The sequence below is a fragment of the Podarcis melisellensis genome, assembly GCF_964234715.1.
Source record: "Podarcis melisellensis genome assembly, chromosome: 10".
In the NCBI taxonomy this organism is placed as follows: Eukaryota; Metazoa; Chordata; class Lepidosauria; order Squamata; family Lacertidae; genus Podarcis; species Podarcis melisellensis.
In genome coordinates, this window is record NC_138542.1 from 74,582,971 (window position 1) to 74,604,595 (window position 21,625).

Below are 21,625 nucleotides of genomic sequence, written 5' to 3' on the forward strand. Positions count from 1 at the left end.
TGGATTCTAACAGTTTACTCTTTCATAGGTACCACGTACAGTACCTAAAAGAATCTAGTTCTGTACTGTATAAGACAGGTACAGGCCTTTTCAGTTTAGCTAGGAAATAGACTCAAAACGGAACAATCAAAATGCAGTTTTATGAAATTATTATTTTCTCCAGCACCTGCTGGGTCAGACCAATGACCTCGTTCAGCATCCTGTTCACAGTGGCAAACCGGGTGCCCCCAAGGGAAACCTGAAAGCAGACCCAAGCGCAAGAGTCCTCTCCCCTCCCGTGCCTTCCGTCAACTGGAATTCAGAAGCATCGCTGCCTCTGGTTGTGAGGGCAGAGCAGAGCCATAAATGGCTAGTAGTAGTAGTAATAATAATTTATTTATACCCCGCCCTTCCCAGTTCAGAAAACCGGGCTCAGGGCGGCTAACAACAAATTTAAAACACTTAATTGATGCAGCAAAAAACAGCATAAAATACAGTATAAAACATGAATAACAATAAATTCAAAATCAATTTAGGGGGGAAATCCATCCAATAAACATTAGATGATCACCAGGGCTAGCTGGCTAAATTAGTCCTATTTGGGCCAGCGAGGAGACCGGGGAGAATTAGCTGTGGGGTCTCAGAGCACGTAATCTTCATAAAAGGAGAGAGGGAGGGAAAGAAGGGGAATAAAAGATCAGGCTAAGTTCAAGTTGAAAGCCAGGCAGAATACCTCTGTCTTACAGGCCCTGCGGAAGGAGGTTAAATCCTGCAGGGCCCTGGTCTCCTGGTACAGAGCATTCCACCAGGTCGGAGCCATCACTGAGAAGGCCCTGGCCCTCGTGGAGGATAGTGTGACTTCCTTAGGGACCTCTAAACTATTATTATTCATGGACCTTAAGGTCCTCTGTGGGGCAGACCAGGAGAGGCAGTCCTGTAGATACGAGGGCCCTATGCCACCCATAGCCCTCTCTTCCTCCAATAATTTCTCCAATCCATTTTTGAAGCCCTCCAGGTTGTTGGCCATCATGGGGGAGGGAGTTCCACCATTTAACTTCCTTTCCCAAGGAAAGCAGGGAGCTTCGCGGCGAGAGCGCAGCCCATTCCACGGCCGCTGCTGTTTTGCAGGGCTGGAAGATCCCTCCTCTTCCTTTCTCCTTGAAGCAGGTGCAGCAAGGTCCATCTGTGATGATAACGACGACTGCGACAACTTCCTGCCAGCGCTTCCCGAAGACGTCCTGGATGGCTCGCCAGCTCGGGAGGAGGAGGTCCATGTTGAGCATCAGATGGTATTTGGCAGGACGAGGGGAGGAGGAGAGCGGGAGGCTGCCGAGGCGTGGGGACAAACCCTTAACGGTCTTGTTCCTCTGCCTTCTAGAGCATCCCTCAGAGGAAAGGCTACATGCTGCGGGAGAGAGGCCCTGCCCCAGATGCCTGCGTCAAGGTCAGGGGAACGAAATGCCCCAGCCTTGTGTCATGAGAGCCACGGTGGGGTCGTGGCTACAGCGTTCGCCTGCGGCCTGGGAGACCACGATTCTAGTCCCCGTGTGGGTGATCTTGGGCCAGTCGCAGACTCTCAGGCCAGCCTACCTCACAGGGTTGTTGTGAGGATAAAATGGGGAGAACCCTGTCTGCTGCCTTGAGCTCCCTGGAGACACGGTGGGGGTGGAAATGCAATAATATAAGCAAACAAACTTGGGCAGAGGGTTGTCTTTGTGCAAACCCCTCGGTAATAATAATAATAAATTTATTATTTATACCGCGACCATCTGGCTGGGCTTCCCCAGCCACTCTGGGCAGCTTACAACAAAATATTAAGATACAGTAATGGATCAAACATTAAGAGCTTCCCTAAAAAGCGCTGCCTTCAGATGTCTTTTTAGCTGGGTTATCTCGTACGTTGAAAATTTGTCCAATGTCCTGCATGTGCCAGAGGAAATCGGAACGTGGGCTTAGCCACAATTGTTTTGCGCCTGCCGGCACAAACATTACAAGTGCTGTGATGCCACTTTTCACAGCAATTGGCACTCCCCCACTCAAATAATCCTGGGAACTGTAGTGTGTTGAGGGTGCTGAAAGTCATTAGGAAATCCCTCCCTATTCCCCCTCTCACTGCTACAGTCCCAGACTGGTTCATCATTCGATCCGTCCTTCTTCACAGGGAACTCTGGGGGATTATAGCTGTGGGAGGGGAAGAAGGCGTCTCCTAACAACTCTGAGCACCCTGAACAAACTACAATTCCCAGAATCTTTATTATATATTATTTTGGAGGGGGGTCCCTGATGTTTCAAATTGGTATGATAGAGCTTTAACTTGGGGAGCTTACTGCTGCTAGATGTTTTGACGGCCCGGAGGCTTCGATGGGGTGAAAGGAACACTGAACAGATTCATGCAGGAGGAGGAGGGGTCTGTCAGTAGCTATGAGCTATGGCAGCTAAGTGGAGCCTCCAGGCGCAGTGGAAGTATACCCCTGAATACCTGATGCTGGGGACAAGCGATGAGGCACTGCATATGTGGGTACTAGATAAGATGGGCCATTGGTCTGCTCCAGAGTTGGCTATTCTTGTCATCTCTCCTTTGTGTGTGTGTGCAGTGAGACAGTCTGAATCTCGTTCCAACTTCTTGTCCTACATTACAAGGCCAGGCTGCAGCCTTATAAACAAATGCCGCTGCTGAGCCCTGGCCGAGACCCACAACACCTACTACTACTAATAATAATAATTAGTTACACCTCGCTCTTCCCAGCCAGAGCCAGGCTCAGGGCGGCTAACACCAATAAAATCACATTAAAAACATAGGGGGGAAAGAGAAGGGGGGGGGGACCCAATTTAAAATACGGGTTAAAATGCAATTTAAAATGAAGCCTCATTTTAAAGTAGCCGATAAATCAAGTCCACAAGGGGAGGGAAACATAAGGGTCAGACTGAGTCCGAACCAAAGGCCAGACGGAACAGCTCTGTCTTGCAGGCCCTGCGGAAAGATGCCAAGTCCCGCAGGGCCCTGGTCTCTTGGGACAGAGCGTTCCACCATGTTGGGGCCAGTGCTGAAAAGGCCCTGGCCCTAGTTGAACCCAATCTAACCACCTTGCGACTTGGGACCTCCAAAGTGTTATTTGTAGACCTTAAGCTCCTCCATGGGGCATACCAGGAGAGGCGGTCCTGTAGGTATGAGGGTCCTAGGCTGCCTAGGGCTTTAAAGGTCAAAAGCAGCACCTTAAACCTGACCTTGTACTCCACCGGGAGCCAGCGCGGTTGGTAAAGCACTGGATGAATGTGATCCCGCGGCAAGGACCCTGTAAGGAGCCTCGCAGTGGCATTCTGCACCCGCTGGAGTTTCTGTGCCTCTGTTTCTCTTCCAGGAGATGCTGGACCCCTGGCGCAGCCTGGACCCCTTCAGCTCCTCCGATGACAAACCCCTGAGGAAAGGTATCTGGAGAGAGGGAGGGATGCTGGGTGGGTTGGCTGGCTGCAGGGTGGATTTGATTTAAATCACGATTTAAACCACTAGTCAGTAAGACTTGATTTAAATCATTTATTATTTTTTACAGAAAGTCTCATTCTTGCTGGTATCATCTTAATATTGACAACCAGATGAAGGTTTCGTTTTTGGAATAATAAATTTTCAGAGTAGTTTTTACAGTTATATCAAAAATTACTGATTTGGTTATACTATTAGAAACACATGGACAGATAATTATGAAATTATTGTTTATATTTGGACAACTTTTCTGCTGCAGTTTATTGGAAGGAGAGAAATAATCATTCCCTTAATAACAATTAAAACAATTTGTTTAACTAAAACAGTAACATTGTAGCATATGCATTCATGGTTGTTAGCTGATGTGGTTAAACATTTTTTTAAATAAAACTTAGCCTGAGTTTTAGCACACATGAAAAACTTAAAACAAATTATTATTTCCTGATTATAGCCTTTGGACTATAATGTAACTCTAAAAATAGTTTTCTGTTTAAAAGATTTTTCCTCCAAAAGCATTTTATTTTAAAAATCCAAGTTAAAAAAAAAATCAATTTAAATTATTTTTTTATTTTAAAATAGTTGATTTTTATCCACCCTGGCTGGCTGGCTGCTGCAGAACCCTCCCTGGTAACCCACCTCCCGAAAAACCATCAGTTAGACCCAAATGGGCTGTGAGGAGAGATTTGTCCCCTGAGGTTTCCTTAAGAAAACTTATTCCATAGAATCATCGAGTTGGGAGGAACCCCAGGGGTCTTCTAGTCTGACCCCCTACAATGCAGGAGTCGCAACTCAAGAATCACTGACAGAGGGCCATCTAACTGCTGCTTAAAAACCTTCAATGAAGGAGAGTCCACCGTTTGTGGCAGGAAGTGTTAGAAACTCAGATATACAGTAGCACCTTGGAAGTCGAATGGAATTCGTTCCAGAAGTCTGTTTGACTTCCAAAACGTTTGTGAACCAAGGCACAGCTTCCGATTGGCTGCAGGAAGCTCCTGCAGCCAATTGGAAGCCACGGAAGTTGAGTCGGACATTCGAAAACCAGAACAATCACTTCCGGTTTTCGATTGTTCGGGAGCCAAAACATTCGACTCCTCTAAGGCATTTGCAAACCAAGGTACGAGTGCATGCTCCAAATGGCTCCTTAAACCAGGGTTACTGTCGCCAGAACAGAATTCCTCGTTGCCATTTGAGGGCCAGACAGCTCGAAAGTCCATTTTTCAACACGACTTTTTGGTTCCTGAAATTCGTTCTGATTGTGCGGATAAAATATAACGGATAGCATTTGAGATGATGTGGTATTACTGTGTGAAAAGGTCCAGATCCAAGGATCCCCAGGCATACACTTCCAGATGGTGGAGACATCAGGCACCGTCCTGGCCCCCGGGCCAACAGCTGGGTGCAAAATGTGCCTGGCAAATTTTGAACGCTGGTGGCACATGACAGCCTTTGGCCGTTATCTTGGTCCCTTTGTGGGACGCAACAGATACTGGAAAGGGACGGAAAACCGGGAAAGTGTTAGACCAGGCTTCCTCAACCTCGGCCCTCCAGATATTTTGAGACTACAATTCCCATCGTCCTTGACCACTGGTCCTGCTAGCTAGGGATCATGGGAGTTGTAGTCCAAAAACATCTGGAGGGCCGAGGTTGAGGAAGCCTGTGTTAGAAGCCTATAAAGTGTGAAACGTAACAGTGAGAGGGGAGTCTTGACTGTTGAGTGCTAGTGTTTTTTGAGGGACTGGGAGGGCCTCCGTTTCTGCCCCTGTGACCCGATGTAGGAGGGCAGCCCCTTCCGCTTCTCTCTCTTTAGGCAAGCCGTTCACGGTGCCACATGCCCTGGAGAACTTGCCTGGCACCAAGAGGAAGAGGAGGCTGCCCAGCAAGCTGCAGGAATTCACAGCCTGGTTTTCAGCCACAGGTGAGTACAATGGGGCGCGAGCATGGGGCTGCTGTGGGACGTGACCTTTCCACCTCAAGGCTGAGGGAGCCCTTAGCTTGCTGTATCCAAGAAGTCTCTGTTTCATGAACGCAGCTGGTCCTCTGTTGTGGACGCGCTTGTTCCACCCCTGTGCCCCCCACCAAGTCGGTCAGAGGGTGCTGCTTCTGGTAAGGCCTAAGAACCGAAGAGGAGCTTGCTAGATCAGCCCAGCTTCCTGTTCTCACAGTGGCCAACCAGGCACCTGGGGAAATCTGCAAACAGAACCTGAGCACAAGAGCTCTCTCGCGTGGCTTGCAGCAACGGGTATTTAGTCACTTCCTGTTCTAGCTCTTCTTAGTCGTCTTCTTTGGCGATCCCTCGTAGCCAAATAAGATTGTCTTTCACAAACACAGTCTTAACAGTGAGTCCTTAAGTGACTGTGGAGGCCAGTTCCGGATCCACACGTCCTTCCACAGTGGGGACATTGGTTTCCAGGTGGGAGTTGATCACAATGAGGGTTTGCCAAGTGTGCCTTCCTCTTAGCACGTTTCTCCCTTGTGTCCTGAGTTCGAGTGTCTTCAAAGCCCATGACACCCTTGGTAAAAGCGGTTCTCCAACTGGAGCTCGCAGGCCAGTGTTTCCCAGTTGTCAATTTTTATGCTACATTTTTTAAGATTTGCCTTGAGACAGTCTTTAAACCTCTTTTGTTGACCACCAGCATTACCATTTTTAAGTTTGGAATAGAGGAGTTGCTTTGGAAGACGATAACCAGGCACAACATGACCAGTCCAACAAAGCTGATGTTGAAGAATCATTGCTTTGACACGGGTGATCTTTGCTTCTTCCAGTACACTGGCGTTAGTTCGCCTGTCTTAGTATTCACTGCTCATTCTTAGTACAGTGGTGCCTCGCAAGACGAAATTAATCCGTTCCGTGAGGCTCTTCGTATAGCGGTTTTTTCGTCTTGCGAAGCAAGCCCATTGACAGCTTAGCGGATTAGCGCTACAGCTGTCAAGCGGCTTCCAGCGATCAGCTGTTAAGCGGCTTATCAGCGGAACAGCTGATAAGCGGCTTAGCGGCTTAAGAAAAGGGCGAAAAAAGCGAAAAAACCCGCGGGGGGATGCAAGATTTTTTTCGTCTTGCGAAGCAACCCCATAGGGGAATTCGTTTTATGAAGCGCCTCCAAAACGGAAAACCCGTTCGTCTAGCGGGTTTTTTGTCTTGCGAGGCGTTCGTCTTGCAGGGCACCACTGTATTCACCACTGTTGCAGCTCATAGGGAAAGCGCCGTTGCTTTGCAAGCAGAGCATCTTGGGTTGAATCACCAAGAGAGGTGGACCAAGGGTTGGAATTGGTGTAACTACTTGGAAGTTTCGTCACAACTAAGCAACATACAGATTCTATTTAAAAATAATAATAATAATTTATTTATACCCCACCCTCCCCGGCCAGAGCCGGGCTCAGAGTGGCTAACACCAGTAAAATTACAATAAAAACATAATAGGGGGTAGGGAAGAAAAAGAAAAACCAATTTAAAATACGGCTTAAAATACAATTTAAAATACAGCCTCATTTTAATAGTAGCCCATAGATCAAAACCGTAAGGGGAGGGAAACATAAGGGTGAGACCAATTCCAAACCAAAGGCCAGGCGGAACAGCTCCATCTTGCAGGCCCTGTGGAAAACTGTCAAGTTCCGCAGGGCCCTAGTCTCTTGGGACAGAGCGTTCCACCAAGTCGGGGCCAGTACTGGCCCTAGTTGCAACCAATCTAACTTCCTTGAGGCTCAGGACCTCCAAAGTGTTGTCATTTGTGGACCTTAAGGTCCTCCGTGGGACATACCAGGAGAGGCGGTCCCATAGGTACGTGGGTCCTAGGCCGTATAGGGCTTTAAAGGTCAAAACCAGCACCTTAAACCTGACCCTGTACTCCACCAGGAGCCAGTGCAGCTGGTAAAGCACTGGATAAATGTGATCCCATGGCAGGGACCCTGTTAGGAGCCTCGCTGCGGCATTCTGCACCCGCTGGAGTTTCTGGGTCAGCTTCAAGGGAGGCCCCCATAGAGCGAGTTTCAATAATCAAGCCTGGAGGTGACCGTCGCATGGATCACTGTGGCCAGGTTGGGGCGGGAAAGGCAAGGGACCAGCTGCATAGCACGGCCAAGGTGGAAGAATGCCAGGTTCTTGCATAGCATCGTCTTGCCCTTTGACCTGACGCTTTGCCTGGCCTTGGAAGTGCCTCTGTGCCACCTTGAGGAGGGAGGGAGGGAGCAAGGAGGGCCACTTTGCCAGAGAACCTCTGCCGTCTCCCTCTGAGCATGTTCTTCTCTCCCCAGAGCACCACAGAACTGGCAACCAGAGAAGCAGGAAGAAAGGTCCAGTGTTCCCTGGTGAGTGGGTGCAACTCGTAGGTGGGTGGGAAAGTCACTGTCCTGGGTCCTTTGCCGGTTTGCCTTCCCTTCTTTGTTAGTTTGCTTATGCTTGACTTTGCGTTTAATAAGAAACAGACAAAGCCGCAGGGAGCAAGTTAGACATATCAAAGCAGCCTCTGCATTTCTTTGGGCCCCACTCTGGGCATCTTCCAGACGCCTCTCCTTCATGCAGTCCAATTTACAGTCTTTGGGCATTGCTCTCATACAATCCTAGGGTTGGAAAGGATCCCCTAGGGGTCATCTAGTCCAACTCCCTGCAAGGTAGGAATCTCAGCTAAAGGATCCCTGACAGGTGGCCACCCGACCTCTGCTCCAAAACCTCCTGCGAAGGAGAGTCCACCACTGTCAGAGGTTTTCCATTCCTCTGTCAAATGGCTCTCACCATCAGAAGATTCTTCCTGAAGTTTCTTGTCATGTGACTCCATTGGGTGCTCCCCTCTGTAGCTCTCATGTGACCTTTCCTTGGGGTGGGTGCAGCATTTCCTTCTACACACACACACACACACACACACACAAACACACACACACACACACACACACACACACACGGTAGCTGAGGGTTAGTCAGATCCCAGGTGTTGCCTTGCAGCCTGTGGGACACCAAGTGCCCATTCATACTAATAAAACCTGCACCTGTTCCCACATGGGCAGGCAGGCATCTGGGCACCCTGCCACAGCCGCTGAGCATCTTTTCGGCACCAAAATGTGCACAAAACGTAGAAGCAGCAATGGAGCCCCTCCAGAGACCTTGAAAATAGATGAGACGACAGGCTTTCATCATCCTTGACCCTTGGCCATGCAGCCTGATGGGAGTTGGAGTCCCACAACATCTGGGGCAGGAATCGCCGTTTCTCTGTCAGGGGTAGGCAACCTAAAGCCCGGGGGCCGGATCCAGCTCAATTGCTTTCTAAATCTAGCCCGCGGACAGTCTGGGAATCAGTGTGTTTTTACATGAGTAGAATGTGTGCTTTTATTTCAAATGCATCTCTGGGTTATTTGTGGGGCATAGGAATTCGTTCTTTTCCCCAAAAAATATAGTCTGGCCCCCCCCACATGGTCTGAGGGACGGTGGACTGAAAAAAGGTTGCTGACCCCTGGTATAGACAGTTGAGAAGAGAGCTAAGCTGAGGCCAAGCTGGGTTGGGGAGGATTTGAGAAGGGGTTTCGGAGTCAGCCACGTAAGAATCCGGGGCAGGGAGCTGGGGAGCAGCAAAGCAAGTTCTGCAGAAGAAGGGCTGGGCGGAGAGTGGCTTTTCGCTGCTCCTTGCAAAGCTGCTTCCCAGAGCCTGGGAGCAGGACGAGGGGATTTGGGGAGGGGGAGAGAAGCTGGGCTTTGTCAAAGACCCTGTTCCTGATCCTGTCATTTCTGGACAGATCTCGAAGTCCTCTACTTGAAACATGCGAAGGAGCGCTTGGCTGCCCAGAAGAAGCTACAGAGGATGAGGATGGTGAGGAGAGAGACCTTTCATTCATTCGCTTTTGCTGAACTTCGCTGCCCCTGATTTCCTGCCAGTGGAGACAAGGCAGTTTGCAATCTGATGAAACACAATCTAATAGGCACACGACTTGCAAGGAGAAAAGGGTGGCAGCTGGGAGCGTTGTCCGTGTTGGGAGCCCTCTCTGATCCCCATAAAAGTGGTCCACTTTGCTAGCATCTCTGCATGATCAAGTTTATCTAGTGCATTTTTCCTCAAGGTGGGACACGCATTGTTCTTTCCCTCCTCATTTAAATTTTTATTTGTACCCCGGCCAGAGCCAGGCTCAGAGCAGCTAACATCATATAAATAATACAATATTCAATCCCCACAACAACCCTGTGAGGTAGGTTAGGCTGAGAGAAGACAGTGACAGGGATTTGAACCCAGGTCCCAGCCTGACACTAACCACTACACCACCGCTGCTGTAGTGCATAAATTTGATGCAAGAAACTTGGTGCTCTTCTTGCAAGAGGAGTCCTGTTGCTCTGGCAAGAGGTCTCTCTGCCCAGTGCCCTCCTACCACTTATCCCGGGTTTTGGAGACGCTTGTGAGGCTCACTAGAATCTTCTAAGGCCCAGGCTGAGAAGAGGAGCTACTGTCCCTTGTCTAATATTTGGGAGCAATCAGTTCATTTCCAGTGCTGGTGGAATGGTTAGTGTGTCGGGCTAGGACCCAAGAGTAAGGTAAAGGGACCCTTGACCATTAGGTCCAGTCGTGGCTGACTCTGGGGTTGCGGCACTCATCTCACTTTACTGGCCGAGGGAGCCGGCGTATAGGTTCCGGGTCATGTGGCCAGCAGGACTAAGCCGCTTCTGGCGAACCAGAACAGTGCACGGAAACGCCGTTTACCTTCCCGCCGGAGCAGCACCTATTTATCTACTTGCACTTTGACGCGCTTTCGAACTGCTAGGACTAAGCAACGGGAGCTCACCCCGTCGCGGGGATTTGAACCGCGACCTTCTGATTGGCAAGCCCTAGGCTCTTTGGTTTAACCCACAGCGCCACCCGCGTCCCTCAGGACCCAGGAGACCTGGGTTCAAATCCTCAACTCATCCATGAAACCCACTGGGTGATTTTGGACTAATTGCTGCCTCTATCAGCCTAACTTACCTCACAGGGTTCTTGATGGGGATTAAATGGGGGGGGGGGAGAGAGAACTGTCTGTGCCACCTTGAAGGAAAAAAATCAGATATACTGTATTTTTCGCTCTATAAGACGCACCTAGTTTTTGGAGGAGGAAAACAAGAAAAAAAAATATTCTGAATTCCAGAAGCCAGAACAGCAAGAGGGATCACTGTGCAGCGAAAGCAGCAATCCCTCTTGCTGTTCTGGCTTCTGGGATAGCTGTGCAGCCTGCATAAGACGCACACACATTTCCCCTTACTTTTTAGGAGATAAAAAGTGTGTCTTATAGAGCAAAAAATACGGTAACTGCAACAAATGAATGAGTAGAATAAGGCTGCTCCTACCTGGGAAGGAAACCTCATGAAAAGTGACTGACCTTGAGCGAGAACAGGGTGGCAAAAACAGGCCTGGTTTTTGTTTTTATCTTTCCCCCTGAAGCAAGATGCGCAGCTGGCCAATCGGTTAGAGGAGCCCGAAGCTCTGGAGGAGGAAGAGGAGCAAGACGACGACAATGACGCCATGGGCGATATGGATGTCGGAGGGGCAGGTCTGTCCACAGTTTCTGGGCTGAGCGCTGGGAATCTCTCAGGCCTCTCCCCAAAACCAGGGCCTCCATTTACAGCCCAGAATTGGCCGTTGAAATGGGGGGGGGGCACACGATGCTCCTTCCACACAGGTCCCCACCCCTGGTTTAAAGCAAAGGAATCACATTTCTGGACGCCAGTTCATCCAATCTCTGTGCCCATTTGCCCGCAGCCGTTGTGCTCAAGCCTTTCCCCAAATGCTCCTCCCGTCGCACTTGCCTTGACCGCCACCTTTCTCTGTCCACAGATGACTTTCTGGAGCACGAAGACGCCCCCCAGGGGGAAGCCGCAGAGGAGGCACCAGTTGGCCTGATAGGTAACAATTGGCAGGCGGCGTTAGTTGGGCCGGGGGCTGGGCCTGTAAGAATAGCTGGAAGCTGGTCAGTTAACCCACAGCCCAATGGGGAGCAATGGGGGGGGCAAATCTTGGGTTCAGCACTGTGCAGCTAATTATTATTATTATTATTATTATTATTATTATTATTTATACCCCACCCATCTGGCTGGGTTTCCCCGGCCACTCTGGGCTGCTTCCAACAAAACACTAAAATACAATAACCTATTAAACATTAAAAGCTTCCCTAAACAGGGCTGCCTTCAGATGTCTTCTAAAGTTTGGTAGTTATTTTTCTACAAACAAAAAACTATGAAAATTACAAACACATCAAAATCAAACAAATCCCCAAACCCAACCAAACATCCATCCCACCCACCCCCACCCCCACAAAAAATCAAAACAGAAAAAAGAACATTTTAAAAAGAACTCTGAGCCGCTCCGAGTCCTCCTGGGCAGCAACAGCAGCAGTGGCAACCATGCTTCTGAGGCCTGTCCGGCCCCGCCCTGGGCCAGGTGGTGAGTGGCAGGAGCGGGGCCCTTAGGCATTCACGCAGGGGAGTTATTTGTGTTATTTCTGTTATTTGTGCCAAAGAGCCCTGTGGGGCATAGCCGAATAATCTGGCTGCTTTGCACAACTCACAGCTGTGGGTTGAGAATGATACCTAATGAATATTTAGCCTGTACCAACAGTGACCAGGGAAGCCTAGGCTTCGAAGTGTGTTGGGGGTGCAGTGAGTGGGCCCATCAAGAGAAGGCTCGGACCTGTGGTTGTTTAGAGACAATGGAGGAATGCAGGAGAAACATGTTTTGTTGCAGCTGGGACAGGGGAAGGCGTCCGGTTGTTCTGCTGCAGATGCCCCATGCTGTTTCTTCTCTCTGAGCTCCTCCCAGCCGTCATTCCTCCTCTGGTCACGGCTATGAACGCACAGCTTGTCCGCCTTTAGCATACGTGAAGGAGTGTCTCCTCCCCCATCGTTCTGCCCGGACACGGAGGTCCAGCGCCGAGGGCCTTCTGGCGGTTCCCTCACTGCGAGAAGTGAGGTTACAGGGAACCAGGCAGAGGGCCTTCTCGGTAGTGGCACCCGCCCTGTGGAACACACTCCCGTCAGATGTCAAGGAGATAAACAACTATCTGAGTTTTAGAAGACATCTGAAGGCAGCCTGTTTAGGGACGTTTTTGGTGTCTGACATTTTATTGTGTTTTTAATATTTTGTTGGAAGCTGCCCAGAGTGGCTGGGGAAACCCAGCCAGATGGGCTGGGTATAGATAATAAATTATGGTGATGATAATGATCCAGAGCACCTATTTTGAACCCCAAAGGTCCCAGATTTAATCTCCAAGTGGGAGACTCCCTACCTGGGGAGCAGCTGCCAGTCAGTGCCCAGAGTAGCTGGGGAAACCCAGCCAGATGCGTGGGGTATAAATAATAAATTATTCTTATTATGCCTGTCTCCAGGCACTGCGGTCATCTGCAAGGGATTCCCGCTTCTGGCCCCTGCAGCCGTTTCTGGGGTGCTTTTGGTGTTGTGGGATGTAGGCAGGGCAGTTGCCCACAGCTAATCTGAGGCGTTTAGGAGAACCTCTTAATTTCTGCATTTGCTTACAGATCTTGGTGACATCACCCCTGCCATCAACTACGAGGAATACGTGCAAAGAAATGTGGTGCGTATCATGTGTGTGTTGGTCACGTGGCATTTAGGTGGGTCCCAGGCAGCCACCCATCAAAACACTGGCCAGACTCACACCTGATTATCTTTCTTAGTGAGGTGATGGTCTTGCCTGATTTCAGAACCATGCCCTGTGGCCGCTCGGCCTCACGGTGTCTCCCACCACTTGTTACTGAATTTATATACCGCCTTTTCCTGTTCGTGGTTCTCCCTTTCTCCATTTTATCCATACAACAATCCTGTGAGGTAGGCCAGGCCGTGAGAGATTATGGCTGGCCCAAGTCACCCAGTGAACTTCATAGCTGACTTGAGATTTGAGCCATGGTGTCAGGCCCTAGTCCTAGACTCTAGCCGTGCCACACTAGCGCGTCTTATTGCTTCCCCTGGGATTTTTTTAAAAAATTCAAAATTTACTTCTTAATAAAATACAGTGGTACCTCGGGTTAAGTACTTCATTCGTTCCAGAGGTCCGTTCTTAACCTGAAACTGTTCTTAATCTGAAGCACCACTTTAGCTAATGGGGCCTCCTGCGGCTGCCGGAGCACGATTTCTGTTCTCATCCTGAAGCAAAGTTCTTAACCTGAAGCACTATTTCTGGGTTAGCAGAGTCTGTAACCTGAAGCGTATGTAACCTGAGGTACCACTGTAAAGCAAAGATAAAGAATTTGAGTAAATACTCGGAACGTTACAGCAGGTTGAAAGCAGCATAAGGTTGAACAATATAATTAAATATACTGTTCCAAAGCATTACAAAAAAGCCTGTTTTTCCATAAATATGTTAGGCTGGTTTATATGTATTCTTTTGTAATGAGTTAGCTTAATCATGGTTACTACGGACTCAATTTTCTCAGTTCATTTAGAAATAGTAGGATATATGTTCTCCCCCCCCCCCCAAACACACACTTTTAGCTATTACAATCTTAGCAGTAGGTTCCCAGTCTTTTTTTGAAGTCTCTGTTGTCCGTTTCTCTCTGAGTTCCACTGTTAGCTTTGCCTGTTCAGCATATTCCATCAGTTTTTCTTGCCATTCTTCTTTGGTCGGTGTCTTCTCATCTTTCCATTTCTGGGCTAGTAAAATCCTAGCTGCTGGTGTTGCAGAAAGCCTTATTTCAGTCTCCCATGCTGGGGACCCCTTGAGACAGGCAGCCAGAGCCCCAGCCATCCCGGGGGCAGCTATTGCCCAAGATAATCTTGGATGAGAGGGCCTAGCAGTGGCAATTGGCCACGATAGTTTAATGTAGGGTTACCAAACGTCCCCATTTACTGGGAACAGTCCCCAGATTTGCAAATAAGTCTGCGGACAAATTCCATCCCCAGATTTCATCTAATGTCCCCGGGAAACGCAGCAGCGGCAGTCTCAGCAGCCCGGAGCAGTTGGCTCTGGCTGGCTTCAGGAGCTGCTGGGAAGTCCCCATATGATGGTGGTGCAGGGGCTCTAAGATGCAGCGTCCGGGCTGCCTCCACCTTCCCTGACGCCAGCAACTAAGCTGTGAAGGGAGGCTTCATGCTGCCTATCAGAACAGCCTCCCAACTCCTACTTGCATGCAAGCAGGAGCAGTGCAGGGAACTCTCAGCTGTGAAGGGGAGGCTTCACGCTGCTTATCAGAGCTTGTGTGCAAACAGGAAGGGGCAGGGATCTCTCAGTTAGGCAATGGGAAGTCTCCCTTCCCAGCTGAGGAATCCCAGCCCCTCCTGCTTGCACAACAGTAGGAACGGGATTGGGGCTGCTCCAATGAGAAGGGAGGCATTGCGCTGCCTGAGAGATCCCTGCCCCCTGCTGCTTGCACGAAAGTGGGAACGGGATTGGGTTTGCTCTGATGGGAAGGAAGGCATCACATTGCCTGAGCCTTGCTACCGCCGTTGCTCTCAGCCCTTCTTCTTCGCCTTCCCTGCCTGACCCGCCACGCACCGCTTCCCCACCACCACCACCACCAAAGAACCAACAACTCAGGGGCTGCCCAGGCTCATGGAGAAAGGAGATAGAAGCCTTGGAGGAAGGGGAAGCGTGGCGGTTGAGGTCAAGGTGGCAGCCGCCCCTCTGCCACGCCATGGCTGCAGCATCAACATCCTGAACATGTAGTATTTATTTATTTGAAGTGTCACCGGATTCATTGAAAAAAATCTGGTAACCTTTGTTTAATGAGCCCTCCATGTTCAGATGCAGTCTACCCTGACAACCATATGTCAGGAGTGCTCTGATGGTGTTTCCTGCTTGGCAGGGGGTTGGGCTCGATGGCCCTTGTGGTCTCTTCCAACTCTATGATTCTATGATTCTATACCCCTGAGGACAGGACAAAGTGTATGGAAAGCAGTATCTGGAAACAGCCTCTTTTTTGGGGGGGTGATGCTGCCCCACTTTGTGCCTCCCATTTACTTTGCCTCTCCAGGAAGAAGAGAGGGTTTACTAAGCGGGTTGCGTTCCGCTGGCTTATTATGCAGTAGTAGTTTGGGATTAAAAAAAAATCGGAGTGGTTGGATAAAAAACGGCTGCTTTGCACTAGCCCCCCAGTTCTGGCCTTTGCGACCAGAGCGCTCCTTCAGAGCAGGATCAGAACCCCACCTTCTGCGGATCTTGAACACAAGACACTTGGTTTGATTTGATGTTTTCATCCCCAACATTTTTTTGATTTGAGTTTCTACTGAAACGAGGCTGCATTTTAATCTTGCTTTTAAGTTGTATTTTAATCCATTGTTTTTATACCTGGTGTTGGCCGCCTTGAGACGGGTCTTGGCTGGGGAGGGCGGGGTATAAATAAAAGTTATTATTTATTATTATTTTTCTCTCCCCAGGAAGTGTTCATCTCGCACTCCCAGAAATACGCCCGAGAGACCGTTCTGTCCCGGCGCGTTCGGGACTGGGAGGAGATGGTGGTCCCGAAGCTGGAGGAGCAGGTGAGGCTCAGCTTGGGGGGGGGGCAGCAACTGTGTCCCTCCAGGCCTGCCTGACTCCGCCTATTTCCCAGGTCCCACACCTCTTGCCATCTCCCGCCAATAACACCCTCAAGTGATTTTGTGGAGCTGTAAGGCAGGAGTCGGGATGCAGGTGGCGCTGTGGGTTAAACCACTGAGCCTCCTCTTGGGCTTGCCGATCAGAAGGTTGGCGGTTCAATTCCCCGCGACGGGGTGAGCTCCCGTTGTTCGGTCCCTTCTTCTGCCAACCTAGCAGTTCGAAAGCATGTCAAAGTGCAAGTAGATTAATAGGTACCACTCCAGCGGGAAGATAAACGGCGTTTCCGTGCGCTGCTCTGGTTGAGCAACGGGAGCTCAACCCATCGTAGGGATTTGAACCGCCGACCTGATCGGCAAGCCCAAGAAGCTCAATGGTTTAACCCACAGTGCCACCCCTGTCGCTTAAACATTAGGAAGTGCACCCTTGTCACCTAAACATTAGGAAGAACTTCCTGACAGTAAGAGCTGTTTGACAGTGGAATTTGCTGCCAAGGAGTGTGGTGGAGTCTCCTTCTTTGGAGGTCTTTAAGCAGAGGCTTGACAACCATATGTCAGGAGTGCTCTGATGGTGTTTCCTGCTTGGCAGGGGGTTGGACTCCATGGCCCTTGTGGTCTCTTCCAACTCTATGATTCTATGATTCTACCTTACACTGTGTTTAAAACCAAAATTGCATTTGGATAGAAACTGTTTCTCAGGCGGCTAGTCCTAGTCTTTATGACCCTGGACCTTCTTCCAGAAGGCAGAAGCTGAAAGAGATCCGGGGTGCGCACTATCCTGCTCCCCTAACCTTCCCCCTCTCCACCTAGGAATCGCACGAAGCCTTGGACATCCACAGCTATGGGGACATGCTGGTGTCCAAACTGGGCACTGTGGGCGAGTGGCACTCCTTCGCCAGTCTGGTGGCGGGGCAGCCGCCTTTCGAAGTCTGCCGCTGCTTGCTGGCCTCCCTGCAGCTGGTGAGTACGACGTGCCAAAGGCCAGAGGGTGGGGTCCCTTTTGTGGATGGGGGTTACAGGGTCCACCTGGGCGTGCCACCCACCCCTTTCCCCTTCTCCTATCGTAGCCAGGTTGTCTTCCAGCCTTGGGGGGAAGCCTTGCAGCTTGGTGGGTAAAGGTTAAAGGTCCCAGGCCCATTGGAGGTATTTAATAATAATAATAATAATAATAATAATAATAATAATAATAATAATAATAATAATACAGTGGTACCTCGGGTTACATATGCTTCAGGTTACAGACGCTTTGGGTTACAGACTCACCAACCCAGAAATAGTACCTCAGGTTAAGAACTTTGCTTCAGGATGAGAACAGAGATTGCGTGACGGCGCGGTGGCAGCAGGAGGCCCCATTAGCTAAAGTGGTACCTCAGGTTGAGAACAGTTTCAGGTTAAGTACGGACCTCCGGAACGAATTAAGTACTTAACCTGAGGTACCACTGTAATAATTTTTTTTTTATACCCCGCCCTTCCCGGTTCAGAAAACCGGGCTCAGGGCAGCTAACAACAAATTTAAAACACTTAATTGTGATACAAAAACAGCATAAAATGCAGTATAAAATGTGAATAACAATAAAATAAAAAATCAGTTTAGGGGGAAACTCCATCCAATAAGCATTAGATGATCACCAGGGCTAGCTGGCTAAATTAGTCCCACTTGGGCTAGCAAGGAGGCCAGGGGAGAATTAGCTGTGGGGTCTCAGAGCAGGTGATCTTTATAAAAGGGGAGGGGAAGGGAAATAAAAGATCAGGCTGAATTCAAATTAAAGGCCAGGCAGAATAACTCTGTCTTACAGGCCCGATGGAAGGAGGTTAAATCCTGCAGGGCCCTGGTCTCTTGGGACAGAGCATTCCACCAGGTTGGAGCCATCACTGAGAAGGCCCTGGCCCTGGTGGAGGATAGTCTGACTTCCTTAGGGCCTGGGACCTCTAAACTATGGTTGCTCATGGACCTTAAGGTCCTCTGCGGGGTTTCACATTGTAGCCTCATGGACCTTAAGGTCCTCTTCCTTGGTTTCACATTGTAGCCTGTGGGTTAGCTCAGCTGGTAGAGCACGGGGCTCTTAAATCTCAGTGTCGTGGGTTTGAGCCCCACGCTGGGCAAAGAATTCCCACATTGCAGGGTATTGGACTGGATGATGATGATGATGATTTATTTATTACTTATCTCCCACATATCTGGCTGGGTTTCCCCAGCCACTCTGGGCGGCTCCCAACAGAACATTAAAAACAGAATAAAACTTCAAGCATTAAAAACTTCCCTAAGCAGAACTGCTTTCAGGTGTCTTCTAAAAGTCAGATAGTTGTTTATTTCCTTGACATCTGATGGGAAGGCATTCCACAGGAATTGTGGATCATCTCTCTGTAGTGATGTAGGGATATAGGAAAAGGTGAACAGGTTCTTACTTTTTTATTGTTAACTGCCTCGGGAATAATAATAATAATAATAATAATAATAATAATAATAATATATTTATACCCCGCCAATCTGGTTGGGTTTCCACAGCCACACTGGGCGGCTTCCAACAGGAGGTTAAAAATACATGAAAACATCAGTCATTAAAAACTTCCCCAAACAGTTGCAGATAGTCTGAACAAAGACATTGGATTCTTATCTCATTATACATGACAAAGCCATTTTTTACCTTCTCACCCCTTGCTTTTTCCTGTAAGACCTATTGCAGTCCTTAAGAGTCGTCAACAGGCTCATCACAGCTATCTGCCCATCACCCATTCCCACCCCCCTTCTGAGTAATACCCCTCCCCACCTTCTCACGATATAGAAGGGTCTGGTGACTTCTGTTTCAGTGTATCTGAAGAAGTGTGCATGCACACGAAAGCTCATACCAAGAACTGATTTAGTTGGTCTTTAAGGTGCTACTGGAAGGAATTTTTTTTGTTTTTCCCCAAACAGGGCTGCCTTCAGATGTGTTCTAAAAGTCAGATACAGTGGTACCTCGGGTTAAGTACTTAATTCATTCTGGAGGTCCGTTCTTAACCTGAAACTATTCTTAACCTGAAGCAACACTTTAACTAATGGGGCCTCCTCCTGCCGCTGTGCAATTTCTGTTCTCATCCTGAAGCAAAGTTCTTAACCTGAAGCACTATTTCCAGGTTAGCTGAGTCTAACCTGAAGCGTATGTAACCTGAGGTACCAATGTAGTGGTTTATTTCCTTGACATCCGATGGGAGGGTGTTCCACAGGGCAGGCACCACCACTGAGAAGGCCCTCTGCCTGGTTCCCTGTAACCTCACTTCTCGCAGGGAGGGAACCGCCAGAAGGCCCTCGGAGCTGGACCTCAGTGTCCGGGCAGAACGATGGGAGTGGAGATGCTCCTTCAGGTCTACTGGACCAAGGTTGTTTAGGGCTTTCAAGGTCAGCACCAACACTTTGAATTGTGCTCGGAAACGTCCTAGGACCCTCGGGGCTCCCTTCCCGCTTTACAATTCTGATTCCACGTCTTCCTCTAGGCCAACGACTACACAGTGGAAATCTCCCAGAAGCCTGGCCTGGAGGAGGGCATGGACACCATGGCTCTGCGCCTGCTGACCCAAGACAAGGCACACGACCGTTTCCGCACCTACACGGCTCCCTCGCTCAGCCAGCCCTGACGCCTCTCCTCCTGCGCACATGCGTGTTTGTGTGTATATATGTGTATATATCTCTGTACAGCTTCTGCACCCTCCTTTCCCTATTCTGCTTAGACCCTCTTCTCTTTGCCACAATAAACTCGTGCGCTGGAGTCATTCCTGGGTTTCCTTTCTGAGTGCCGGGCACCGACCGCAAGGACAAAACTCGGGATCTGTTCCCTTGTGGGATTTTGTTTCCGTTGAGACCATGGGTCAAGATGCGCAAGCCGAGAGATCCTGCTCTGTCTGGTCCCTGCGGCCCTTAGGCCTAACCTTCCTCTGCTGGCGGCAAAGAGGCTGTTTGGAACCTGGAGGCCGGCTGGAACAAGAGCTGCACTCATTTGTGTGACGCTGGTTTTGTTCCTTGCAGCGCAGTTTGAGGAAGGGCAGCTCTGCAGTGGTTAAGCTTTACTGCGCATGAGATTAAAAGCTTCTGTGCAGCCGAAGTGTTTGTCCACACAGGAGGTTGTCTGCTGTATAGTATCTCTCTTCTGGCCACGGAAGCAGCAGCAGCATTCGATCACTAGGTAAGCTACCCGCCCTTAGAGGGTTCATGCTCCAGGATTGCCTCTGCATTCCCAGGAGCCACAACCGGCCAGACACATAAGTGCTGCTCTTGGAAATGCAAAGAGCCGGCAACACTCCCAGAGTTACAACCATTTCAGCCGTAAACTCGAGGCTACAGAATTTCACAAGCTTCCCGCAAGACACCAGGTGTACCAGGAATCTATTGTTATACAGTGGTACCTCAGGATGCGAACAGGATCTGTTCCAGAGCCCCGTTCGCATCCTGAATAGAACGTAAGACACGTGTGCGTGGGTTGTGTTTTGCCACTTCCGCGCAAGACATCATTTTGAGCATCTGTGCATGCGCAAGCAGTGAAACCCAGAAGTAACATGCTCCTTTACTTCCGGGTCACCACGGAGCACAACCCGAAAATACTTATCCTGAAGCGTATTTATCTCGAGGTATGACTACTGGCAGGGAAGCCTACAGAAATAATTAAAAAGGAAATAGAAAAAAGAACCCCAAAGCTACTAAATCGCAAGGCTGACTAGCAGTAAGGGGCGCCCCCACCCTGGCTGTGAGTCCAGGAAGGCCTTTCCTTACCTGGCCTGACTCCAGCTGCAAAAGCAGAGGCTGCTGAACAGACTCTTGGGCTGGGGAGCTGCTGTTGGTTTTTTGTATCTTTGTTTACGAACTTAATTCGTTCCGGAGGTCTGTTCTTAAGCTGAAACCGTTCTCATCTTGAGGCGTGCTTTCACTAATGTGGTTTCCCGCTGCCTATGCGCCTCAGGTGTGCAACTTCCGTTCACAACCAGAAGCACCTGCTTCCAGGTTAGCGGAGTTCGTAACCTGGAGCGTTCGTAACCAGAGGTACCACTGTACAGTGGATGCTCGGGTTGCGAACATGATCTGTGCGGGATGCACATTCGCAACCCACAGTGTGCGCAACCCGCAGCAGCATGTCTGCGCACATGTGCGTCGTGATTTGGCGCTTATGCACATGCGCTTCTGTGCATGCGTAACCGCCAAAACCCGGAAGTAACCTGTTCCAGTACTTCTGGGTTTCAGCAGTCCGTAACCCCCCCAAAAAACAACGTGAAGCGTCTGTAACCCAAGGTATTACTGTATAATATTTTGCTTACTGTTTGACTACTCTTGTTGTAATGTGAGCTGCCATGAGGGCAGTTTGAGCTGTGGAAAGCTGGCATACAAATAAAAGGATGTCTGCATGTACCCAGCAAACCACTGCGGAGAGGCTTCCACAATGCGTGCCACCAGAGAAGGCAGTCGAAATGATGCCCAGGGAGTAGTCTCTCTGTGACATTCTGGCCGTGGCTGGACAGCAACTCATCATCTCTGGCCGCTAGGCTGGGGGGAAATCAAGTCAAAGTCCAGAAACACTGGGAAGACATTCAAGTGTTAGAAACTCAGATATATCAGCTAGGTGCCAAATGGCTCCTTAACTCAGGGCTACCGTCGCCAAAACAGAATGCCTCGTTGCCATTTGGGGGCCAGGCGGCTTGGAAAACAGAACATTTTGGTCCGTGA

The 21,625-nt window shown here is 49.5% G+C and overlaps 1 protein-coding gene across 2 annotated transcripts in view; it reads left to right on the top strand.

The window, feature by feature from the left end:
* The window catches only part of NCAPH2 (non-SMC condensin II complex subunit H2), a 34,367-nt gene extending 14,681 nt beyond the window's left edge, over positions 1-19,686 (top strand). The window contains exons 10-21 of one of the 2 annotated variants that reach the window (XM_081927062.1): positions 1,147-1,268; positions 1,358-1,423; positions 3,339-3,405; positions 5,265-5,372; positions 7,706-7,759; positions 9,176-9,249; positions 10,843-10,951; positions 11,236-11,304; positions 12,933-12,988; positions 15,784-15,885; positions 16,750-16,899; positions 19,411-19,686. In XM_081927062.1, coding sequence (XP_081783188.1) covers positions 1,147-1,268; positions 1,358-1,423; positions 3,339-3,405; positions 5,265-5,372; positions 7,706-7,759; positions 9,176-9,249; positions 10,843-10,951; positions 11,236-11,304; positions 12,933-12,988; positions 15,784-15,885; positions 16,750-16,899; positions 19,411-19,551 — 1,118 coding nt within the window. In that variant the 3' untranslated portion in view covers positions 19,552-19,686. Of the gene's footprint in view, positions 1-1,143; positions 1,269-1,357; positions 1,424-3,338; positions 3,406-5,264; positions 5,373-7,705; positions 7,760-9,175; positions 9,250-10,842; positions 10,952-11,235; positions 11,305-12,932; positions 12,989-15,783; positions 15,886-16,749; positions 16,900-19,410 lie in introns of both variants that reach the window. The other variant, XM_081927061.1, reaches the window with a different exon arrangement.
* The last annotated feature ends 1,939 nt before the right edge of the window (positions 19,687-21,625 follow it).